Source organism: Jaculus jaculus, chromosome 12, assembly GCF_020740685.1.
Source record: "Jaculus jaculus isolate mJacJac1 chromosome 12, mJacJac1.mat.Y.cur, whole genome shotgun sequence".
NCBI classification, from domain to species: domain Eukaryota; kingdom Metazoa; phylum Chordata; class Mammalia; order Rodentia; family Dipodidae; genus Jaculus; species Jaculus jaculus.
The window spans coordinates 12,365,347-12,390,423 of record NC_059113.1 but is presented as its reverse complement, the minus strand read 5'-3'; the positions used below and the strand labels follow the sequence as shown (position 1 = coordinate 12,390,423).

The following is a 25,077-nucleotide window of genomic DNA, read 5'->3' as shown; positions in this document are numbered from 1 at the left end:
ACTGGACTAGAATGACAAGGCCCTAAGGAGGAGGGCCAGTACACGGGGTGAGGGCACAGCTGGGTGGGGGACAACTCAGTGTGGCTGAAGATACGGCTGAGTGGTAGACCACTTGCCTACCATGCCCGAACCCAAGGTTTCAGCCCCAGCACCACACACACGCGCGCACACACACACACACACACACACAAAGAAAAAAAACACACACGCACACACAAAACATCCTCAGTGAATTCAAATAATGACTTCCAAAGCACAAATGTAATTAAAGTAATCATAAAAGATCACTTTGTTTAATCTTAGTAAGTGTTTCTGCAAAATGCAAAGATGTATTTTGTTCTTCTTAAACGTGGAGGAGGATTACGACTTGAGTTCTCAATTGAACACCAAAGACTTCAGAGGACCTCGAAGGACCTGAAGAAGATACTAGAAAGAGAAAGTGAGAATTATATTCTTGTTTTCAAAGATATCACTACTACTAGCACACAAGACTTAGGAAGTGTGAGCATTATGAGTATATATGAGAATGCAAACATGCATGTACCACTACAATACATCAGAATGAAGCACAATATGCCCAACTTTCACAAAGAATTCATTCTCATCAAGAATAAGTGTGAGTGATTTCCCATTTTTCATTCGGCTATTTAACAGCCACATGCTAAGTGAATAGCACACACTGGAACCAGGAATAAGGGGACAAACTTCACAGGAGTCAGGCCGGAAAGAAGGCTAAGTGGTTAAGGCGCTTGCCTGTGAAGCCTAAGGTATCATGTTCTACTCTCCAGATCCCACATTAGCCAGATGCACAAAGGTGAGGCAAGCTCGAGGTCCACTAGGTGGCATAAGCATCTGGAGTTCAATTGCAGTGGCTGAGGCCCAAAATATCAACTCTCTGTCACTCCTCTTTCTCTCTCTCCCTCTCTTTCTCTATCTCACTAAAAAAACAATAATAACAAAACAATATAAATAGCAAAGTAAACTTGCCCTCACATATTGGCTACAAAGGTAGAGGCTATTGTCATTCAAGGAGTTCTTGCCATAAGAAAAGTTTACAAAATCTTAGTATTTAATGCAGACTCTGGATATATCTCCACATCTTGCACTCAGCATGAAGCAATGTGGAGGAAAGAGAGGAAAGACGACCCTTAACAAGCGAGGGTTCACTCATTGAGCGTGCTCATTTCACTGTACGGAAGAGAGAGGCTGTCCTAAGGCCACAATTATCCATTGCAAGACCCATCAAATAATTCAGTCCATACAAGTACTAAGAAAAAACAGTGTGGGAAAGGAAGGAGAAAAGGATGCTGGTTACAACATCACTATCACTGAGGCCGTTGATGGCTCAATCATCCCCAATCATAGCACAAGGGAGCAGAAAAGTCTAAATAGTGAAAGGAGTTCATAAAGGGCCCATGGGTGCCCTTGCAAGGGAGTACTATTCCTCCTGCCAGTGAGGAAAGAAATGCCTCTCCTGACACCCTAAGTCCTTCAGTATCATGTGCAAGCCTCTCCACAAGTTCACTACTCCCCTCACCCACTGGCCAGCCTGAGAGCTGAATTACAAACTGCTCTATGCAGCTCTGTCAGTTCTCAGGGGCATCTCACGCCACCACCTTCTTTGACCAGTCACCCCTTCAAGGGACACTTACTAAAACAGGACAGGCAAATTATTTCACCATGTACACAAATGAAATCCTAACACACACTCATTCACTCTTCGGGACACCTGGTCAGCATAGCTCTGATTCTTCCCCGTGAAATCGTCAAAGGCTCAGAAGTCACCTAAGTTCTCCAACAAGAGATCCTGCCTGCCTTGGGCTCCGTACTCCTCTCCAAACTGACGATTACTGGATGATTATCTTGGTCTCCAAAGTAATGTCACAGGTCTCACCAGCTTAGTTGGCACCTTTGAACTCTCCTCTGCTTACGACTCTCCATCTTTGAGGAACAATTGAGAAGGCACACCCTACTGAAAGGAACGCCTCACTGGGGAATCACTTGACTTCCACAAGGCTTCCTCAACTCTTGGCTTTCACTCCTGAAAGATTCCAAGCCACTCCTCAGGCACTTCTCCTCCACTTGGTTGTCCCTACCCTACACCCTCCGGTGAAACTCAATCTACCCTTCTTAGAGGTAGCTAGGAACACCATTCCGAGATCTTACCATTTAGGAATCCAGTTCTACTTAGGGACCTATCTGGACACATACAATTCCTTCACACCTTTCTAAAGGACAGTTTCAAGTTATTTTCAGCACTTCCACTACGATAAACCTTTAAAGTCCCACCTTGGTTCCATCCGTCTACACTCAAGCTCAGCTCCAACTCTGCCAAAGGAATGAGATGTCACGATACCGGCTGATCACAGACAGTATGACAGTGAGCCTAGAGGTGAACTCAAGCTGCTCTTCAAAAAAGAGAAGTCCTGAGCTGGTGAGACGGCTTAGCAGTTAATTGCTTGCCTGTTTAGCCTAAGGACCCTGGTTCCCCAGGACCCACGTTCGCCAGATACACAAGAGGGCACATGCGTCTGGAATTTGCATGCAGTGACTGAAGGCCTTGGTGCGCCCATTCAGTCTCTCTAACTGCCCCTTTCTCTCTCAAATAATCAAAACTAAAAAGAAGTTTTCCTCCATCACCACAGAACTTCTGTCTGATTATCTCTCTACATACCCCAGTAATTTATATACAGATCATGCTATTGAGATTGTCCTAAATCTGGTGTCAAAACAAAAGAATCCACAGCAGGGTTTCCGAGAGTACCCTCATTGTGGGCAACCACTGCCACTTTGCAAAACCAAATGGAAGTGTAGTTGTTGAAGGAGGTTGAAATGTTACAATAGTTATAACTCAGACTTCTTTGAAAAGCTAAACCATAATGATTTTTAGAAACCAAAAATTTCTGAATTCCCTATTTGTGACAGACTACTGTGAATTTATCTAAAATGTATGCGCCAAAGAAAGCCCACAACATAGTCTAAGTTGTGTCCACTGTAGAAAAACCTGCAACTCACAGGCGTCTGAAGTTGTTTATGCTGAATGAGTGAAATCGTCTGCTCCTTCTATCAACTCTCTCGCCCACCTGTAAAACAATGCAATGTCAAAATTTAAACATTTTTTTTTACCATATATGCAACGCGCAGAAATCTTTGTTTGATATCTAAAGTTAAAAATTTATGCACAGGTATAGGGACCTTGAGAAGAAATGACTTTTGTAACAGGGTAAAAGGAAAATTTTGTTTCTTCATGTAAATGTCTTTATTTAACCCAGTATTTCTTTTTCTCTACTTGACCATTTTTCCCATATCTTTAATTTATAGTTTGATACAACATCAAAGTGCTGATTAGAAACATCTTCAATAACTCAGATTTCGCAACAGTGTGTGCTCATTTAATAGCTATATTGACAGATATCTGTAATTTGTTACTTTTTTTGAATCAAGTGCTGAGCCTATGACAAGTCAAATTCTTAAACTTCACAGCTGGACCAGACAGGAAAGACCTTACCCTTTAAAGCTGCAGAGAGAGTAAACAATCCTGAGAAAGCACACACAGTTGATAGCACAAAAGGGGAAGCTTTCCCTCTGAAGCAATGAAAATCCTGTGCTGCAAAGATTCTGTGCACAGGGTCTGCAGGAGAGACCATGTCTGCCCCGGCTCCTGCTGTGACTCCCAGTCCTACCTGTTCACTGGGCGATGGAACATGATGCTGGTGGAGACGGGGAGCCTGCATTTCCTCAGTGCCAGTGAGCTAGAACTCCACCAGACATTGAGAAGTAGCTGACCGTATAACCTTTTCCCTTCTAACTTCATCGAACCCTCTTTTCTCTCCTGCCCTTGAAGTGAGTTACTTCCTGATTTCTCCTACTGGCACTCTGGCATACTAACCTGTGCTCCTTGCTATCACTCCTCCTTGTTACCCACTGTTCCCTAGCAATAAACATGTGTGCAACGCTTTCTTGCTAATGTTCTCCTGTTCCAGCTGCCAGGCCCCAGGCATGCGAGTCCACCTAGCTCTGCCCGGCCCTGTGTGGGCACGGGGGTGGGCAGCCCTGACAGCGGGCTCCCGTGCAGCTGCAGGTCTCTGCGTGACTGCGCAGGGCTGGAGGCTGCTGAGGGAAGCCGTGGCGGCGGCAGCGCCTCCCTCTTCGTGTGCTCAGTGGGTCTGCGTTCTATGATAGATCTCACAGTTCTCTGCGGTGTGCAATGTTCCTCCTGAAAACTCTTTTAAGTGATTACTTGAAATACCTTGTGGAGTTCGGTAGATGTATTCTCGGCAGCCCTTTAAATCAAACAGAAAAAAAAAAAATTCAGACAATTAGTTAACAAATCACATACAGTGATTTTGTTGTTGTTGTTTTTCGAGATAGGGCCTCATGCTAGTCCAGGCTGACCTGAAACTCGCTATATAGTCTCAGGGTGGCCTCAAACTCTCAGCAATCCTTCCTACCTCTGCCTTCCAAGTGTAGTAGATGCTTTTTTAGGTAACAACATGAGGTTGAAATCTACGTCACAAATTCCTAACTGTTATATGGTACTAAAGGTCCAATCATTCTTTACCTGGGGATTGAAATGAAACTTAGTAGGCAGATCACAGCACTATCAAAACCAAGAAACAAATTTACATCAACCTTTCTGAGGGCCAAAGCCAAAGAAAGATAACTCTTGTACCTTTTTAGCTACCACAAATATACTATATTGTTGTTCTTAATAAAAATAGAAGAAAGCTGGGAGTGGTGCCACACACCTTTCATCTCAGGACGTGGGAGGCAGAGGTAAGTACGAGAACCGCCGTGAGTTCGAGGCCACCCTGAAACTACCTAGTTAATTCCATCTCAGCCTGAGCTATGTGAAACCATACCTCAAAAAAGCAAAAACTAAAAACCCAAACTCACAGGCACTAAATCCCTATACTAAAGTATGATTTGAGTCTTGACAGGATAGCATGCAGCGTTTTCAAACAATTACAGGGGTTATCTATCTCAGACCCCCCCATGCAATATTAACTGTTTATTTACTGTAAGCCTTGTACATGTGTTGTTCTGCCTTGATACCTCACAATAATTTTGTGACATAAGTAACACGTAGATGTCTCATGGAGAAAGATATAGGGAAGAAAACATCATGTAAATTGTCTAAGGATACAAGCTGGTTAGAGGGAGACCCAGAATTTCATCCTATGAGTTTGTCTTTAGGACATGATTCTCACAATGTGTCATGAAAGTAACCTTTGTATTCCGGCAGTATTCAGTGATGTAACAGCACACTGACATGACCACTCACAGTATCACTCATTTGCCACTTATTATGACTGTCAGGAAAATACTTGTGAAAAATAAAACCACCTAAAGTTGCTTAAAAGTTATTTAAAATCCTACTTTGAGTATACCAAAGGTCTATTTATTACTATAGCATGTTGAAAACCGGTAACTTTCATCACTTCAACTTTTAGAGGAAAAAGAATACTGAATGGTGAAGTTTAGAATTCCAGATTCTGCTCTCTGATACACTGTGAACAGTTTACTTCTCTATCATAGACTAATGGCACCCTCCCTCTCTCTGAAGAATGCACACACCTATTAATGTGTTTAAAGCTCTCATTTTAAAGAACCTTTTCTATCACTGCTACTGATTAGAAAAGACACAAAGAGTGACAGAATTATGTCTGACATGTCTAATGATTTTAACTATATGACTTAAGTCAAACTCTCCTTGCCTGACTAAATATGCCCAGACATAATAAATCAAGGCTTCTTAATTTTTATTTGATTAACATTGGGTTTTTTCACAGAGGGTCTCTCTCTCACAAGGCTGATGGGAATTCACTATGCAGTCTCAGTGTGACCTCAGAGGAATGGAGATCATCCTACCTCTGCATTGGATGCACTGCATTAGAGGTGTACGCCACCATCCCACCCAGGAAGGCTTCTTCTTTTTATCACAAAACAAAGAATTAGATTTATATGTGGTGTTTGTTACACATAGTCTATTTCTGTTTCCTTCAACCTTAATCTATCCACCGCCACCTCCAGAACTGTGTCCCCTCCACCTGGCCTCCCTTCCCCTAACATCCTCATGGACTTCCGACACCTTTGCTCAACATCTCTGCTTCCATCTCATGGTCTCCTGTCCACTTTCACCCAAACTAATAAATGCAATCAACATAGATATCCAACAACGGATGAGTCGGTCATAAAAATATGGGGCACATATACATATAAAATTCTATTCAACTGTCAAGAAAATAACCTCCTGAGATAGACTGGAACTCGGACATAAGTGGAAACATACCTAAAGTGGTAACTTAGCCTCATGAAATCAAACACTGCATGTTCTCCTTCACATGTAGATCCTAACTTTTGTGTGAGCATGTAAGCAGATGAGGAAATATGTGCACAGGAATGGGCATTCAACGGCATGGACCAAGATTTCTAACACCCGGCAGACAAACACAGATATCATAGAAACACACACTTCCTTCTCTACTGGACCACTTCCAAGAGCTTGCTTGCAAACATCTTTCCAATGAATGATGTAAAAAGAGAAACCTCTTCCTTTCTCTATTTCCCTTCACTTTCCAATGTGTTCTCCAATACTTTTCTGAGAAAACCGTGTCTAAGGCGTTATGTGCCAATATCCGCTACAGCCACGCTTCGATCGTCACTGCTCCTGCTCGTCCCTGTGGCGGGCGTCCATCTTCCTCACTGTTCAGCAATGTGATGGAGCTGAGCCTCCTCCTACTTTGAATGAAGACTACACGAATCTGCACAATTTCCAGAGAAACCGAGCAGTGTAACTTCCTGTAGAGCGAAAGGAATATTCGGCGGTCTAACCTTCTCCCGGTGTGGTGTAGGTCACCAGGCACGTGACTGCCGTCAACTTGCGCTTGCTGCGCAGTGTCCGTTTCAACAGGAGACCTTTCACTGGTTGATGCAGACACGGATTCCCTTGTAGTGAACTTACTGTTTTCACTTTTCTTTTCTTCTGCCAGAGGGCAGGGGGGCTCACTCCTTTAAGAGATTCAAGAGTCAATGATTCCTACCATTTTATTCTCTCACTACATTACAAGACAATTTGGCAACATTCCCACTCTTGCACAAAGACAGATGGCTAAGCAACTGCAGTTGCTTACAAAGGTTAAGAACAGATGTTCAATTCCCCAGGACACATGTAAGCCTGATGCTAAGGGGCCCATTCATCTGGAATTTGTCTGTAGCAGCTGAACGTTCCGGCACACCCACTGTCTCTCTCTATATATATCTGATTCTTTTTCTCTCTCTTTCAAATATAAAAAGTAAATAAACAAATAAAAGGAGGATATTATACCTTTTAATGTGTTTCTTATGTGCTGTTCCTAGTTTCCAATTTAAGTGCAAGAAACCTTTATGTTTTTCCATTTCTTCATTTCCTATTACAGTTATATCATTTTCACTATTATTGACTTCCTTTAGCCTTTTGTATGGAACTACTTTATACTTGTTTTCCTTTCCAACTGTGGAATCTGTTTCGTGGAGAAAATGAATGTACATAAGACAAGACTACTTTCATGTAAGTGGAAGATACATTCTCACATTCCTTCATTCATGCTCTGAGGAAAATGTCTACTGAAGGTATGTGTACAATGGGCAACATATTTCTTAAGCATAGCTAAATGAACAGATGAGACCTTGCTCTCATGTAGCTTAGCTAATGGAACATACTTGATAAATAATAGGTATAAAATCAAGTAGATCCTGTACGAAACAGATCATAATGGGCTGGGTAGATGTTTTAGAAGCTAAAGATGCTAGTTCGCAAAGGCTGCCATCCTGGCTTGTGTCAGGAGCTCCCTCGAAGAGCCTGCTCCCAATGTGCTCCTGGAGTTCACCTGATGCGGAAAGACTGTTGATTTCCATCATTGAGTCCATTCCTGCAGTGGATGTCTCAGGTGTTGGTATGCTCACCAATTCTCTCAATTGACTTTTTGTAATTGCACTTTTATTTCCTTTTCCCAATGGATAGGCTCTTTCCTTTCTGTAAGTTAATCATAGAAAACAATGCTTTCTAATAACTCTACTCATCAAGGTCGCAAAACAATTAGGGAAAATTACACACATTTACCCTGTTTATACATTTTTCAAATTTAACACTTTCATTATTATTTATTTGTGGGGGGAGTCAGATAAAAAGACCACTAGACAGAGAACAGACAATCTAGGTCTCTCAGCCACTGAGAACTAATGCCAGATGCACCCTTGGCCTTGTGTGCATGCGCAACAGTGCATGCTTAACTCACTGCATCTGCATGTGAGACCCGGAGGGGAACAGGTTTTCTTAGGCTTCAAAGGCAAACATTTAACCGCTGAGCCATGTGTTCATTGTAAAGTTATTGCTACTCATAATAAAAAGCACAAAGAATGACTCATTTCTCTAAAGCGTTGTCGGAATGTTGTTAATTACATAATTGAAATCTAAACCTCCATTCCTGATACTTTCATGTCAGCACATCATTTGCATGTTGAATTCCATTAAGATACTGCTTTTGCATACTACTCCAGAATACTCAGTGACCTCCAATTCCAGTCCGAAATGACTGACTAAACATGATCAGATACAGGGAGATGAATTAGATTTCAATGTGTTTTGCAAACTAGGTATGTTTTCGTTATATCAACCCTCTGTTCAAACCCATACTCATTTGTACCATTGTTTCTTTGCCCCACCATGGCCTGCTTTCTATTTTCATGGATGTTTTATTTTGTTTTGTTTTGTTTGGCAAGGTTGGATCTTGCTCTCAGCTCAGGTTCATCTGTGATTCCCTACGTACACAAAGGTTGTACTCAAACTCACAGAGATCCTCCTACCTCCCAATCCCATTTGCAGGAAACAAAGGCGTCCTGTACAACACCTGGGTAGCCAAATGGATTCCTTTGAGAACTTTTATCAACACCTCCAGATTCCATCTCATGGTCAACAATCCACTCTACTAAAAACTAAAGGGTAATATCTCCTTAGACATCTATCTCCTGATGATAGGAAAAAATAGGGTATAGGCACACACACACATGATAGGGTTGGATTTTGTGGCACACTCCTTTAATCTCTATTTCCCTTTTTATTTCTCTATTTCTTTTTATTTCTCTATTTTCTCTATTTATTTCTTTTTATTTCTCTATTTCTCTATTTCCCTTCACTTTCTAATGTGTTCTCCAATACTTTTCTGAGGAAACCGTGTCTAAGGCGTTATGTGCCAATATCCGCTACAGCCACGCTTCGATCGTCACTGCTCCTGCTCGTCCCTGTGGCGGGCGTCCATCTTCCTCACTGTTCAGCAATGTGATGGAGCTGAGCCTCCTCCTACTTTGAATGAAGACTACACGAATCTGCACAATTTCCAGAGAAACCGAGCAGTGTAACTTCCTGTAGAGCGAAAGGAATATTCGGCGGTCTAACCTTCTCCCGGTGTGGTGTAGGTCACCAGGCACGTGACTGCCGTCAACTTGCGCTTGCTGCGCAGTGTCCGTTTCAACAGGAGACCTTTCACTGGTTGATGCAGACACGGATTCCCTTGTAGTGAACTTACTGTTTTCACTTTTCTTTTCTTCTGCCAGAGGGCAGGGGGGCTCACTCCTTTAAGAGATTCAAGAGTCAATGATTCCTACCATTTTATTCTCTCACTACATTACAAGACAATTTGGCAACATTCCCACTCTTGCACAAAGACAGATGGCTAAGCAACTGCAGTTGCTTACAAAGGTTAAGAACAGATGTTCAATTCCCCAGGACACATGTAAGCCTGATGCTAAGGGGCCCATTCATCTGGAATTTGTCTGTAGCAGCTGAATGTTCCGGCACACCCACTGTCTCTCTCTATATATCTGATTCTTTTTCTCTCTCTTTCAAATATAAAAAGTAAATAAACAAATAAAAGGAGGATATTATACCTTTTAATGTGTTTCTTATGTGCTGTTCCTAGTTTCCAATTTAAGTGCAAGAAACCTTTATGTTTTTCCATTTCTTCATTTCCTATTACAGTTATATCATTTTCACTATTATTGACTTCCTTTAGCCTTTTGTATGGAACTACTTTATACTTGTTTTCCTTTCCAACTGTGGAATCTGTTTCGTGGAGAAAATGAATGTACATAAGACAAGACTACTTTCATGTAAGTGGAAGATACATTCTCACATTCCTTCATTCATGCTCTGAGGAAAATGTCTACTGAAGGTATGTGTACAATGGGCAACATATTTCTTAAGCATAGCTAAATGAACAGATGAGACCTTGCTCTCATGTAGCTTAGCTAATGGAACATACTTGATAAATAATAGGTATAAAATCAAGTAGATCCTGTACGAAACAGATCATAATGGGCTGGGTAGATGTTTTAGAAGCTAAAGATGCTAGTTCGCAAAGGCTGCCATCCTGGCTTGTGTCAGGAGCTCCCTCGAAGAGCCTGCTCCCAATGTGCTCCTGGAGTTCACCTGATGCGGAAAGACTGTTGATTTCCATCATTGAGTCCATTCCTGCAGTGGATGTCTCAGGTGTTGGTATGCTCACCAATTCTCTCAATTGACTTTTTGTAATTGCACTTTTATTTCCTTTTCCCAATGGATAGGCTCTTTCCTTTCTGTAAGTTAATCATAGAAAACAATGCTTTCTAATAACTCTACTCATCAAGGTCGCAAAACAATTAGGGAAAATTACACACATTTACCCTGTTTATACATTTTTCAAATTTAACACTTTCATTATTATTTATTTGTGGGGGGAGTCAGATAAAAAGACCACTAGACAGAGAACAGACAATCTAGGTCTCTCAGCCACTGAGAACTAATGCCAGATGCACCCTTGGCCTTGTGTGCATGCGCAACAGTGCATGCTTAACTCACTGCATCTGCATGTGAGACCCGGAGGGGAACAGGTTTTCTTAGGCTTCAAAGGCAAACATTTAACCGCTGAGCCATGTGTTCATTGTAAAGTTATTGCTACTCATAATAAAAAGCACAAAGAATGACTCATTTCTCTAAAGCGTTGTCGGAATGTTGTTAATTACATAATTGAAATCTAAACCTCCATTCCTGATACTTTCATGTCAGCACATCATTTGCATGTTGAATTCCATTAAGATACTGCTTTTGCATACTACTCCAGAATACTCAGTGACCTCCAATTCCAGTCCGAAATGACTGACTAAACATGATCAGATACAGGGAGATGAATTAGATTTCAATGTGTTTTGCAAACTAGGTATGTTTTCGTTATATCAACCCTCTGTTCAAACCCATACTCATTTGTACCATTGTTTCTTTGCCCCACCATGGCCTCCTTTCTATTTTCATGGATGTTTTATTTTGTTTTGTTTTGTTTGGCAAGGTTGGATCTTGCTCTCAGCTCAGGTTCATCTGTGATTCCCTACGTACACAAAGGTTGTACTCAAACTCACAGAGATCCTCCTACCTCCCAATCCCATTTGCAGGAAACAAAGGCGTCCTGTACAACACCTGGGTAGCCAAATGGATTCCTTTGAGAACTTTTATCAACACCTCCAGATTCCATCTCATGGTCAACAATCCACTCTACTAAAAACTAAAGGGTAATATCTCCTTAGACATCTATCTCCTGATGATAGGAAAAAATAGGGTATAGGCACACACACACATGATAGGGTTGGATTTTGTGGCACACTCCTTTAATCTCTATTTCCCTTTTTATTTCTCTATTTCTTTTTATTTCTCTATTTTCTCTATTTATTTCTTTTTATTTCTCTATTTCTCTATTTCCCTTCACTTTCTAATGTGTTCTCCAATACTTTTCTGAGGAAACCGTGTCTAAGGCGTTATGTGCCAATATCCGCTACAGCCACGCTTCGATCGTCACTGCTCCTGCTCGTCCCTGTGGCGGGCGTCCATCTTCCTCACTGTTCAGCAATGTGATGGAGCTGAGCCTCCTCCTACTTTGAATGAAGACTACACGAATCTGCACAATTTCCAGAGAAACCGAGCAGTGTAACTTCCTGTAGAGCGAAAGGAATATTCGGCGGTCTAACCTTCTCCCGGTGTGGTGTAGGTCACCAGGCACGTGACTGCCGTCAACTTGCGCTTGCTGCGCAGTGTCCGTTTCAACAGGAGACCTTTCACTGGTTGATGCAGACACGGATTCCCTTGTAGTGAACTTACTGTTTTCACTTTTCTTTTCTTCTGCCAGAGGGCAGGGGGGCTCACTCCTTTAAGAGATTCAAGAGTCAATGATTCCTACCATTTTATTCTCTCACTACATTACAAGACAATTTGGCAACATTCCCACTCTTGCACAAAGACAGATGGCTAAGCAACTGCAGTTGCTTACAAAGGTTAAGAACAGATGTTCAATTCCCCAGGACACATGTAAGCCTGATGCTAAGGGGCCCATTCATCTGGAATTTGTCTGTAGCAGCTGAATGTTCCGGCACACCCACTGTCTCTCTCTATATATATCTGATTCTTTTTCTCTCTCTTTCAAATATAAAAAGTAAATAAACAAATAAAAGGAGGATATTATACCTTTTAATGTGTTTCTTATGTGCTGTTCCTAGTTTCCAATTTAAGTGCAAGAAACCTTTATGTTTTTCCATTTCTTCATTTCCTATTACAGTTATATCATTTTCACTATTATTGACTTCCTTTAGCCTTTTGTATGGAACTACTTTATACTTGTTTTCCATTCCGACGGTGGAATCTGTTTCGTGGAGAAAATGAATGTAAATAAGACAAGACTACTTTCATGTAAGTGGAAGATACATTCTCACATTCCTTCATTCATACTCTGAGGAAATGTCTACTGAAGGTATGTGTACAATGGGCAACATATTTCTTAAGCATAGCTAAATGAACAGATGAGACCTTGCTCTCATGTAGCTTAGCTAATGGAACATACTTGATAAATAATAGGTATAAAATCAAGTAGATCCTGTACGAAACAGATCATAATGGGCTGGGTAGATGTTTTAGAAGCTAAAGATGCTAGTTCGCAAAGGCTGCCATCCTGGCTTGTGTCAGGAGCTCCCTCGCAGAGCCTGCTCCCAATGTGCTCCTGGAGTTCACCTGATGCGGAAAGACTGTTGATTTCCATCATTGAGTCCATTCCTGCAGTGGATGTCTCAGGTGTTGGTATGCTCACCAATTCTCTCAATTGACTTTTTGTAATTGCACTTTTATTTCCTTTTCCCAATGGATAGGCTCTTTTCTTTCTGTAAGTTAATCATAGAAAACAATGCTTTCTAATAACTCTACTCATCAAGGTCGCAAAACAATTAGGGAAAATTACACACATTTACCCTGTTTATATATTTTTCAAATTTAACACTTTCATTATTATTTATTTGTGGGGGGAGTCAGATAAAAAGACCACTAGACAGAGAACAGACAATCTAGGTCTCTCAGCCACTGAGAACTAATGCCAGATGCACCCTTGGCCTTGTGTGCATGTGGAACAGTGCATGCTTAACTCACTGCATCTGCATGTGAGACCCGGAGGGGAACAGGTTTTCTTAGGCTTCAAAGGCAAACATTTAACCGCTAAGCCATGTGTTCATTGTAAAGTTATTGCTACTCATAATAAAAAGCACAAAGAATGACACATTTCTCTAAAGTGTTGTCTGAATGTTGTTAATTACATAATTGAAATCTAAACCTCCATTCCTGATACTTTCATGTCAGCACATCATTTGCATGTTGAATTCCATTAAGATACTGCTTTTGCATACTACTCCAGAATACTCAGTGACCTCCAATAACAGTCCGAAATGACTGACTAAACATGATCAGATACAGGGAGATGAATTAGATTTCAATGTGTTTTGCAAACTAGGTATGTTTTGTTATATCAACCCTCTGTTCAAACCCATACTCATTTGTACCATTGTTTCTTTGCCCCACCATGGCCTGCTTTCTATTTTCATGGATGTTTTAATTTGTTTTGTTTTGTTTGGCAAGGTTGGATCTTGCTCTCAGCTCAGGTTGATCTGTGATTCCCTACGTACACAAAGGTTGTACTCAAACTCACAGAGACCCTCCTACCTCCCAATCCCATTTGCAGGAATCAACGGTGTCCTGTATGGATTCCTTTGAGAACTTTTATCAACACCTCCAGATTCCATCTCATGGTCTCCAATCCACTCTACTAAAAACTAAAGGGTAATATCTCCTTAGACATCTATCTCCTGATGATAGGAAAAAATAGGGTATAGGCACACACACACATGATAGGGTTGGATTTTGTGGCACACTCCTTTAATCCCAGCAGTTTGGAGGTAGAGCTAGGAGGATGACTGTGAGTTTCAGGCCACCCTGAGACACCACATGGTGCATTCCAAGTCAGCCTGGGCTATAGAGAAACCTTACTTTGAAAAGCCAAAACCAAACAGAAACAAACAAAAAACAACATGAACTCAGTACAGGGAGTGTACCCTTTCATTTCTGGAGTAAGAACAACTAGGCATTAAAAAGTAGGAGTATTTGGGGTGCACAGATGGCTTAGCAGTTAAGGCACTTGCATGCAAAGCCAAGGAATCCACAGGGTGAACTCCTCAGGACTCATGTAAGTCTGATTCACAAGGGGACACATGCATGTGGAATTCGTCGGCAGAGGCTGGAGGCCCTAGATCCCCCAATCTCAATATCTCTATGCACGTGTCTCTCTCTCTTTCTCTCCCACTCTCTCTCCATATACATATATATACATATATATATCAGACTCTTTCAATCTGTTTCAAACAAATAAACCAATCAATGAATAGAAAACGGTACGATACTGTAATTATACCTTTTCATTTTTCCTAGTTTTGGATTTATTTGTAACAAAACTTTAGGTTTCGACACTTCTAGAATTACGTTCGTAGCTACATCATTCCAATAATTTTAACTTACCTTAGATATTTGTAAGGAAATGCATGATCATTACGTTCCAATCTGATAGTGGACTCTGTATCATGGAGAAAAGCAGAAGGAAATAATATATGAGTCATTTTTATGTGTGTGTAATATGCATTTTTAGATTCCCTCATTCATATTCTTTTTTTTTTTTTAATGGAAGCCAGAATTTTTTTAAATATTTTATTTTATTTAAATATTTATTTTATTTATTTGACAGCGACAGACACAGAGGAAAGGACAGATAGAGGGAGAGAGAGAGAGAATGGGCGCACCAAGGCTTCCAGCCTCTGCAGACGAACTCCAGACGCGTGCTCCCCCTTGTCTATCTGGTTAACGTGGGACTTAGGGAACCGAGCCTCGAACCGGGGTCCTTAGGTTTCACAGGCAAGCGCTTAACCGCTAAGCCTTCTCTCCAGCCTCCCTCATTCATATTCATGAGGAAATGTCTAAAGATGATGTTTGTATAATGTGTAACATACATATACAGACAACTTGTTTTTTAAGGAGGGTATCACTCTAGCCCGGGCTAAGCTGCAATTCACTGTTTTCTCAGGGTGGCCTTGAACTCAAAGTCATCCTCCTACCTCTGCATCCCAAGTGCTGGGACTTAAGGTGTGCACCATGGGTCCAGCGGTGTGTAATGTATTTTTAAAGCTCAGATAATTGAATAGATCACATCTTGGCTCTCATTGATCTTAGTCTAACAGAGAATGCTAGGCAGGAAATGGTTATAAATTCAGGAAGATGCATTAACAAACAGATCGTTACATATTTGGGAGGTGTTTAGGAAGCTACAGTAGCTTGTTCACAAAGCGTGCCGTCTTGACTTGACTCCCTAGCTCCATCATTAAGCCTGCTCCCTGTGTCCTGGACTTCACCTGACAAGGGATGACCGTTCACTTCCATCAATTTGTCCATTTCTGCAGTAGATGTCTTAGGTGTTGATGGCCTCACCAATTTTTTCAATGGACTTTTTGTAATTTCACGTTTGTTTACTTTCTCCAAAGGACAGGCACTTTCATTTCTGCAAGGTAGTCATACAGAATAATGTGGTCTATTAATTCTACACCTCAACGTTACAAAACATTATGACAAAATTCCAAAAATTCCCCTTTCACATTACTTAAAATTTTAAGTTTTGTAATTTATAATTTGAGAGAGATGGAGAAAGGGACAGACAGAGAGAGAATGGGCAGACCAGTTTCTTGAGCCACTGTGACCATGCATCAAACGCCTGTGCCCCCTTGTGCGCATGTGTGACATTGCATGTTTGCATCACTGCACCTGGCTCCATGGGATCTCGAGATCAGAGCAGGATTTCTTATGCTTCACAGGCAAGCACCTTAACCAAATAGCCATATATGTGGTTAATAATTAATCATCATAAAAATGAGCCCAAATTAGACGGAAGCTTTCTTGGCAAAGAATAATTATCTAGCCTAAATTATTGCCATCATCTTACTTATCATTTTTCTCCTTAGTGTGAACGACTTTAGCAACTTGTAGAGCATGTTCTTCATCATCATAGTCAGCAGCATTAGGAGATGCGGGGCCATCGGCAGGAACAGAAAGAGGGGCAGGAACATCAGCTTCCGCAGAAATAGCAGGATCCAGAAGGGCAGCAAGAGGAGCAGGAGATTCAGGACCATCCTGAGCATTGGGACCATGAGAAACTCGGGGACTCTCAGAAGTACTGGAACCATCAGAAGTTATGGGACCAACAGGAGTACTGGGCCCCTCAGAAGTATCAGGAACATCAGAGGGATCAGGATCATCAGAAGTGCCCAGACTGTAAGGAGTGTCTGGACCATCTGGAGTGTCCGGATCATGAGGATTATCTGAACCAACAGGAATATCCGCACCATCAGTAGTGTCTGGTCCATCAGGAATGTCTGGACCATCAGGATTATGTGGACCATCAGAAGTGTCTGTACCATCAGGGCTGTCAGGACCATCAAGATTATCTGAAACAGTGGTCGTATCTGGACCATCACAAGTGTCCAGACCATCATGCGTGTCCAGACCATCAAGAGGATCTGGACCACCAGAAGAGTCAGGAGTGTAAGGAGAGTCCATTTCTGAAGTGGATGTCTCACGTGTTGGTATTCTCACCAATTCTCTCAATTGACGTTTTGTAATTGCACTTTTATTTCCTTTCTCCAAAGGATAGGCTCTTTCATTTCTGCAAGTTAATCATAGAAAACAATGTTTTGTAATAAATCTACTCATCAAGGTTGCAAAACAATTAGGGAAATTTACACACATTTACCCTGTTTATACATTTTTCAAATTTAACACTTTCTTTATTATTTTTTGGTGGGGGAGGGGTCAGATAAGAAGACCACTAGACAGAGAACAGACAATCTCAGCCACTGGGAACCAATGCCAGATGCACCCTTGGCCTTGTGTGCATGCGCAACGGTGCATGCTTAACTCACTGCATCTGCATGTGAGACCTGGAGGGGAACAGGATTTCTTAGGCTTCAAATGCAAACACTTAACCGCTAAGCCATGTCTTCATTTAAAGTCATTGCTACTCATAACAAAAAGCACAAAGAATTAGACATTTCTCTCTAGTGTTGTCTGAATGTTGTTAATTACATAGTTGAAGGCTAAACCTCCATTCCTGATACTTTCATGTCAGCACATCATTTGCATGTTGAATTCCATTAAGATACTGCTTTTGCATACTACTCCATAAAATGCAGTCACCTGCAATTCCAGTCCGAATTAAATGACTAAACATGATCAGATACAGGGAGATGAATTAGATTTCAATGTGTTTTGCAAACTAGGTATGTTTTTGTTATATCAACCCTCTGTTCAACCCCATACTCATTTGTACCATTGTTTCTTTCCTCACCATGGCCTGCTTTCTATTTTCATGGATTTTTTATTTTGTTTTCTTTTCTTTGGCAAGGTTGGATCTTGCTCTCAGCTCTGGTTGACCTGTGATTCACTACGTACACTCTGGTTGTACTCAAACTCACAGAGATCCTCCCACGTCCCACTCCCATTTGCAGAAATCAAAGGCGTCCTGCACAACACCTAGGTAGCCAAATGGATTCTTTTGAGAACTTTTATCAACACCTCCAGATTCCATCTCATGGTCTTCAATCCACTCTGCTAAAAATTAAAGGGTAATATCTCCTTAGACATCTATCTACTGATGATAGGAAAAAAATAGGGTATAGGCACACACACACATAATAGGGTTGGATTTTGTGGCACACTCCTTTAATCCCAGCAGTTTGGAGGTAGAGCTAGGAGGATGACTGTGAGTTTCAGGCCACCCTGAGACACCACATGGTGCATTCCAAGTCAGCCTTGGCTATAGAAAAACCTTACTTTGAAAAGCCAAAACCAAACAGACAAAAACAAAAAACAACATGAACTCAGTACAGGGAGTGTACCCTTTCATTTCTGCAGTAAGAACAACTAGGCATTTAAAAGTAGGAGAATTTGGGGTGCACAGATGGGTTAGCAGTTAAGGCACTTGCATGCAAAGCCAAGGAATCCACAGGATCAATTCCTCAGGACCCATGTAAGTCTGATTCACAAGGGGACGCATGCATGTGGAATTCGTCGGCAGAGGCTGGAGGCTCTAGATCCCCCAATCTCAATCTCTCTGTGCCCGTGTCTCTCTCTCTCTCTTTCTCTCCCTCTCTCTCTCCATATACATATATATACATATATATATCTGACTCTTTCAATCTGTTTCAAACAAACAAACCAATCAATGAATAGAAAATGGTAGGATACTGTAATTATACCTTTTAATTATTCCTAGTTGTGGATTTATTTGTAACAAAATTTTAGGTTTCGATACTTCTAGATTACGTTCGTAGCTACATCATTCTCATTAATTTTAACTTACCTGAGGCATTTGTATGAAAATGCTTGATCATTACGTTCCAATCTGACAGTTGACTCTGTATCATGGAGAAAAGGAGAAGTAAATAATATATGAGTCATTTTTATGTGTGTGTAATATGCCTTTTTAGCTTCCCTCATTCATATTCTGAGGAAATGTCTACTGATGATATTTGTATAATGTGTAACATACATATACAGATAATTTATTTTTAAGTAGGGTCTCACTCTAGCCCGGGCTAACCTGCAATTCACTGTTTTCTCAGGGTGGCCTTGAACTCAAAGTGATCCTCCTACCTCTGCAACCCAAGTGCGGGGCCTAAAGGTGTGCAGCATGGTGCCCAGCTGTGTGTAATGTATTTTTATAGCTCAGATTATTGAATAGATCACATCTTGGCTCTCATTGATCTTAGTCTAACAGAGAATGTTAGGCAGAAAATGGTTATAAATTCAGGTAGATGCAGTAAGAAACAGATCGTTACAGATTTGGGAGGTGTTTCAGAAGCTAAAGTAGCTTGTTCACAAAGCGTGCCGTCTTGGCTTGATTCCCTAGCTCCATCATTAAGCCTGCTTCCTGTGTGCTGCACTTCACCTGACACGCGATGAACGTTCACTTCCATCAATGTGTCCATTTCTGCAGTAGATGTCTTAGGTGTTGATGTTCTCACCAATTCGTTCAATGGACTTTTTGTAATTTCACCTTTGTTTACTTTCTCCAAAGGACAGGCACTTTCATTTCTGCAAGGTAGTCATACAGAATAATGGTGTCTATTAATTCTACACCTCAACGTTACAAAACATTATGACAAAATTCGAAAAATTCTCCTTTCACATTTCTTAAAATTTTAAGTTTTGTAATTTATAATTTGAGAGAGATGGAGAAAGGCACAGACAGAGAGAGAATGGGCAGACCAGTTTCTTGAGCCACTGTGACCATGCATCAAACGCCTGTGCCCCCTTGTGTGCATGTGTGACATTGCATGTTGGCATCACTGCACCTGGCTCCATGGGATCTCGAGATCAGAGCAGGATTTGTTATGCTTCACAGGCAAGCACATTAACCGAAAAGCCATCTACGTGGTTAATAATTAATCATCATAAAAATGAGCCCAGGGGAATTCCGGTTAAGATGGCGGCGTAGGTACCACGCCAAAGCAGCCTAGGGGGGAAAACGACCAAAAAAACTCAGCAAAATACACACTTTTACTAAAAAGTGAGGTGTATAGGAAATTGAGGCGGCAGTGGAGAAGTAGAAGAGTTATTGATCATCCAGAGCCTGCACAGGCGGAAAAGCGGCCCCGGCAGCTCGGCCGCGGCGCAGAAGAAAGCCGCCAGACTCTCGGCTCGAGCCGCAGGAAAAGCCAGGTGCGGGATTTTCCCCTCACACCGCGCTCTCCGCAACTCGGAAACGTGAGGGGAGAGCGGCAGCGAGCAGCGGAGGAGAAGACCGCGAGGTAGAAGAACACGTGGAGCAGTGAGAGATCCAGAGCAGCCGCGGCTCCCTCCCCTCCCTCAACGCATGAAGCCAGCTCCAGCGAACACAGCAGCGGCCCGGGACCCGGCCACGCCAACTTGGGCTGACAGCGGGACCCAAGCAGGAGCAGAGTTCGGCAGCAACTTCAGCGGCTCCAGCACCGGTACCAGCGGCCCCAGCAGCAGCGGACCCAGGAGCGGCAGCGGCGGCAGATCCCACAGCAGCGGCTTCGGGGGGGAGCAGCGGCGGTGGACACGGCAGCGGCAGCTTCAGCAGCGGTGGTGGCCCCGGTGGTGGCCCCGGTGGTGGCAGCTACGGCAGCAGCAGCGACTCGGTTTGCACCGTAGGAAAAGCAAGTGCCCAGCTCCAGAAATCAGAACAGCAGCCCGATGACCCTGGCAGCAACTTGACTGAGACCAAAATCACCCAAGGTAACTGGGATTGCACCAGGGAAGGGTCTCACTTGGTCACAAGCTGACTTGGATCCCTCAACAGACCAGAAATCTAAACCTCTTTGTTGATAGAGGATCTGGACATTATACTAACTACTCTTGCATACATACTCGGGGCTGTTTTTGATTGAATGTGTACAGTGTTTAGTTAAACTTTAGAATCTACCTGTATTTTATTCCACTCAGCCTGCTTGAATACTCCTAAAGCAGGGAAACTCAACCCCTAAGAACATCTTTGTAGATACTCTGAAAGTCTTAAGAGCCACACCTAATACCTTAAGGTCCTACCCTGAAAATATATTACATCAAATCAATTGATACAGCTAAGAATACACAGCTAGCTAGAAAATCCAAGCATTAACTTAATCCAAGATGCAAAAATATATACATTATAACACAAGAAACACTAAAAAGCAAGACGATATAAATCCACCTAAAAGTATTAATGCATCAGAAATGTCCTCCAGTGAGAAAGAGTTAGAGGAAATGCCTGAGAAAGAGTTCAAAAGAATAATTATAAATATGTTCAAAGAGGTCAAAGAACACATGAAAACAATCAAAGAAGAAATCAAAGAGGAAATCAAAGAGGAAATCAAAGGAATCAAAGAAGAGGCAGGACACCAATTTAATGAAATAAAGAAGGCAATACAATACATAAATAGGGAAATAGAAATAATAAAAAAAAAACCAGTCAGAATTACTAGCAATGAAGAACACAGTTAATGAAATAAAAAACTCTGTAGAAAATCTCACCAGTAGGATGGATGAGGGAGAGGACAGAATATCTAAGCTAGAAGACCAGGTGGCAGACCTAATGCAGTCCAACAAAGAGAAAGACAAACTTATAGAAAAGTATGAGTGGGAATTTCAAGATATTCAGGACACTATGAAAAGATCCAATATAAGAATTCAGGGCATAGTAGAAGGAGAAGAACTCCACTCCAGAGGCATAGTAGGCATCTTCAACAAAATCATAGAGGAAAATTTCCCCCAAATTGGGAAAGAGGTGCCAATACAGATACAGGAAGCCTTTAGAACCCCAGCCAGACAAAACCCAGAGAGAGCCTCTCCTCGCCATATTATAATCATACTTCCAAACACACAAACCAAAGAAAAAATATTGAAAGCAGTTAGAGAGAAAAATCAAGTTACCTACAAAAGCAAGCCCATCAGGATTACAGCAGATTATTCAACACAAACTTTTAAAGCCAGAAGGGCTTGGAGTGATATATTCCAAGTTCTGAAAGATAACAACTGCCAACCACAAGGTTACTTTATCCTGCAAAGTTATCCATTCAAATAGATGGAGAAATAAAGACATTCCATGACAAAAGCAGGTTAAAGGAGTATTTGAAGACAAAACCAGCTCTACAGAAAATACTTGATAGAATCCTCCATGCTGAACAAAAGGAAAAGCACACATATAAGGAACCTAGAAAAAACAAGCTATACTCAAATACCAGTTAACAGAAGAGAGCACAGGTAGAACCAGTAACACACACACACACACACAAAAATGGCAAACATAAATACACACCTTTCAATAATATCTCTTAATATCAACGGTCTCAATGCCCCAACGAAAAGACATAGATTTGCAGACTGGGTTAAAAAGCAGGATCCTACAATTTGTCGTCTCCAAGAAACTCACCTTTCTACAAAGGATAGACATTATCTTAGGGTGAAAGGTTGGAAGACGGTGTTTCAAGCAAATGGGCCTAGAAAACAAGCAGGGGTTGCTATCCTAATATCAGACAGGGTAGACTTTAGTCCGACGTTAGTCAAGAAAGATAAGGAAGGTCACTTTATATTGATTAAGGGCACACTCCAACAGGAGGACATTACAATCCTAAACATATATGCACCTAACATGGGGGCTCCCAAATTCGTCAAACAAACACTATTAGAACTAAGGTCACAGATAACACCAAACACAGTGGTGGTGGGTGACTTTAACACCCCACTCTCATCAATTGACAGGTCATCCAGGGAAAGAATAAACAGAGAGGCATCTGGACTAAATGAGGTCATAGAAGGAATGGACCTAACAGATATATACAGGACATTTCATCCAAAGGCTGCAGAATATACATTCTTTTCAGCAGCACATGGAACATTCTCTAAAATAGACCATCTATTAGGACACAAAGCAAATCTTAACAAATTCAGGAAAATTGAAATAATTCCTTGCATTCTATCTGACCACAATGGAATTAAACTACAAATCAGTAGCAAGAAAGGCTATAGAGCATACACAAAATCATGGAAACTAAACAATACACTACTAAATGATGAGTGGGTCAATGAAGAAATCAAAAAGGAAATCAAAAAATTTATAGAGTCAAATGATAATGAGAACACAACATACCAAAATCTCTGGGACACAATGAAGGCAGTTCTAAGAGGTAAATTTATATCCTTAAGTGCCTATATTAAGAAATTAGAAAGGTCGCAAGTAAACGACCTAATGCTTCACCTTAAAGCCTTGGAAAAAGAAGAACAAGGCAAACCAAAAATTAGTAGACGGGAAGAAATAATAAAGATTAGGGCAGAAATTAATGAGATAGAAACAAAAAGAACAATCCAAAGAATTAATGAAACAAAGAGTTGGTTCTTTGAAAGGATAAACAAGATTGATAAACCCTTAGCAAATCTGACCAAAAGAAAGAGAGAAGAGACACAAATTAGTAAAATCAGAGATGAACAAGGTAACATCACAACAGATTCCAGAGAAATTCAAAAAATCATAGGGACATACTATAAAAGCATATACTCCACAAAGTATGAAAATCTGAAAGAAATGGATGATTTCCTTGATCTATATGACCTACCTAAATTAAATCAAAATGAGATTAATCACTTAAATAGACCTATAACAAACATGGAGATCCGAACATTTATCAATAATCTCCCAACTAAAAAAAGCCCAGGCCCGGATGGATTCACTGCTGAATTTTACCAGACTTTTAAGGAAGAGCTAACACCATTGCTTCTTAAGCTTTTCCAGGAAATAGAAAAAGAAGGAATTCTACCAAACTCCTTCTATGAGGCCAGCATCACCCTGATACCAAAACCAGGCAAAGATAGAACAAAAAAAGAAAATTACAGACCAATCTCCCTCATGAACATACATGCAAAAATTCTCAACAAAATATTGGCAAACAGAATACAAGAGTATATCAAAAAGATCATTCACCCTGACCAAGTAGGCTTTATCCCAGAGATGCAGGGATGGTTCAACATACGCAAATCTATAAATGTAATACATTACATAAACGGGTTGAAGGACAAAAATCACATGATCATCTCATTAGACGCAGAGAAAGCATTTGACAAAATCCAACATCCCTTCATGATAAAAGTCCTACAGAGACTGGGAATAGAAGGAACATATCTCAATATAATAAAGGCTATTTATGACAAGCCTACAGCCAACATATTACTAAATGGGGAAAAACTGGAAGCTTTTCCACTAAAATCAGGAACAAGACAAGGGTGTCCACTGTCCCCACTTCTATTTAATATACTTTTGGAAGTCTTGGCTATAGCAATAAGGCAAGAGACACACATAAAAGGGATACAAATTGGAAAGGAAGAAATCAAGTTATCATTATTTGCAGATGACATGATTCTATACATAAAGGACCCTAAAGAGTCTACTAGCAAGCTGTTAGAGCTGATCAAAACCTACAGCAATGTAGCAGGATACAAAATAAATACACAGAAATCAGTAGCCTTCATATATGCTAACAACAAACACACAGAGGATGAAATCAGAGAATCACTCCCATTCACAATTGCATCAAAAAAAATAAAATACCTTGGAATAAACCTAACCAAGGAAGTAAAGAATCTATACAATGAGAACTTTAAAACACTCAAGCGAGAAATTGCAGAAGACACTAGAAAGTGGAGAAACAACCCTTGTTCCTGGATTGGAAGAATCAATATCGTGAAAATGGCAATCTTACCTAAAGCAATCTACACATTTAATGCAATCCCCATCAAAATTCCAAAGGCTTTCTTCATGGAAATAGAAAAAACAATCCAAAACTTCATTTGGAATCACAAAAAACCTCGAATATCTAAAATAATACTGAGCAACAAAAAAGAGGCTGGTGGTATCACCATACCTGATTTTAACCTATACTACAGAGCCATAGTAACAAAAACAGCATGGTACTGGCACAAAAACAGACATGTAGATCAGTGGAACAGAATAGAGGACCCAGATGTAAGCCCAAGTAGCTATAGCCACCTGATATTCGATAAAAATGCCAAAAATACTCATTGGAGAAGAGACAGCCTCTTCAGCAAATGGTGTTTTGAAAACTGGATAAATATCTGCAGAAGGATGAAAATCGATTCTTCTCTCTCGCCATGCA

At 41.0% G+C, this 25,077-nt stretch overlaps 1 protein-coding gene across 1 annotated transcript in view; it reads right to left on the bottom strand.

The window, feature by feature from the left end:
* Positions 1-260: 260 nt before the first annotated feature.
* Positions 261-25,077, bottom strand: part of LOC123453702 — a 38,596-nt gene continuing 13,779 nt past the window's right edge. Inside the window, exons 9-25 of the mRNA XM_045131327.1 lie at positions 19,359-19,504; positions 18,771-18,825; positions 16,356-17,075; positions 15,772-15,917; positions 14,888-14,942; positions 13,064-13,209; positions 12,524-12,698; positions 12,031-12,207; positions 10,466-10,611; positions 9,925-10,099; positions 9,434-9,610; positions 7,869-8,014; positions 7,328-7,502; positions 6,835-7,011; positions 4,250-4,283; positions 3,016-3,083; positions 261-426 (exon numbers count right to left, since the gene is read on the bottom strand). Coding sequence (XP_044987262.1) covers positions 396-426; positions 3,016-3,083; positions 4,250-4,283; positions 6,835-7,011; positions 7,328-7,502; positions 7,869-8,014; positions 9,434-9,610; positions 9,925-10,099; positions 10,466-10,611; positions 12,031-12,207; positions 12,524-12,698; positions 13,064-13,209; positions 14,888-14,942; positions 15,772-15,917; positions 16,356-17,075; positions 18,771-18,825; positions 19,359-19,504 — 2,749 coding nt within the window. The 3' untranslated portion in view covers positions 261-395. The remainder of the gene's footprint in view (positions 427-3,015; positions 3,084-4,249; positions 4,284-6,834; positions 7,012-7,327; positions 7,503-7,868; positions 8,015-9,433; positions 9,611-9,924; positions 10,100-10,465; positions 10,612-12,030; positions 12,208-12,523; positions 12,699-13,063; positions 13,210-14,887; positions 14,943-15,771; positions 15,918-16,355; positions 17,076-18,770; positions 18,826-19,358; positions 19,505-25,077) is intronic.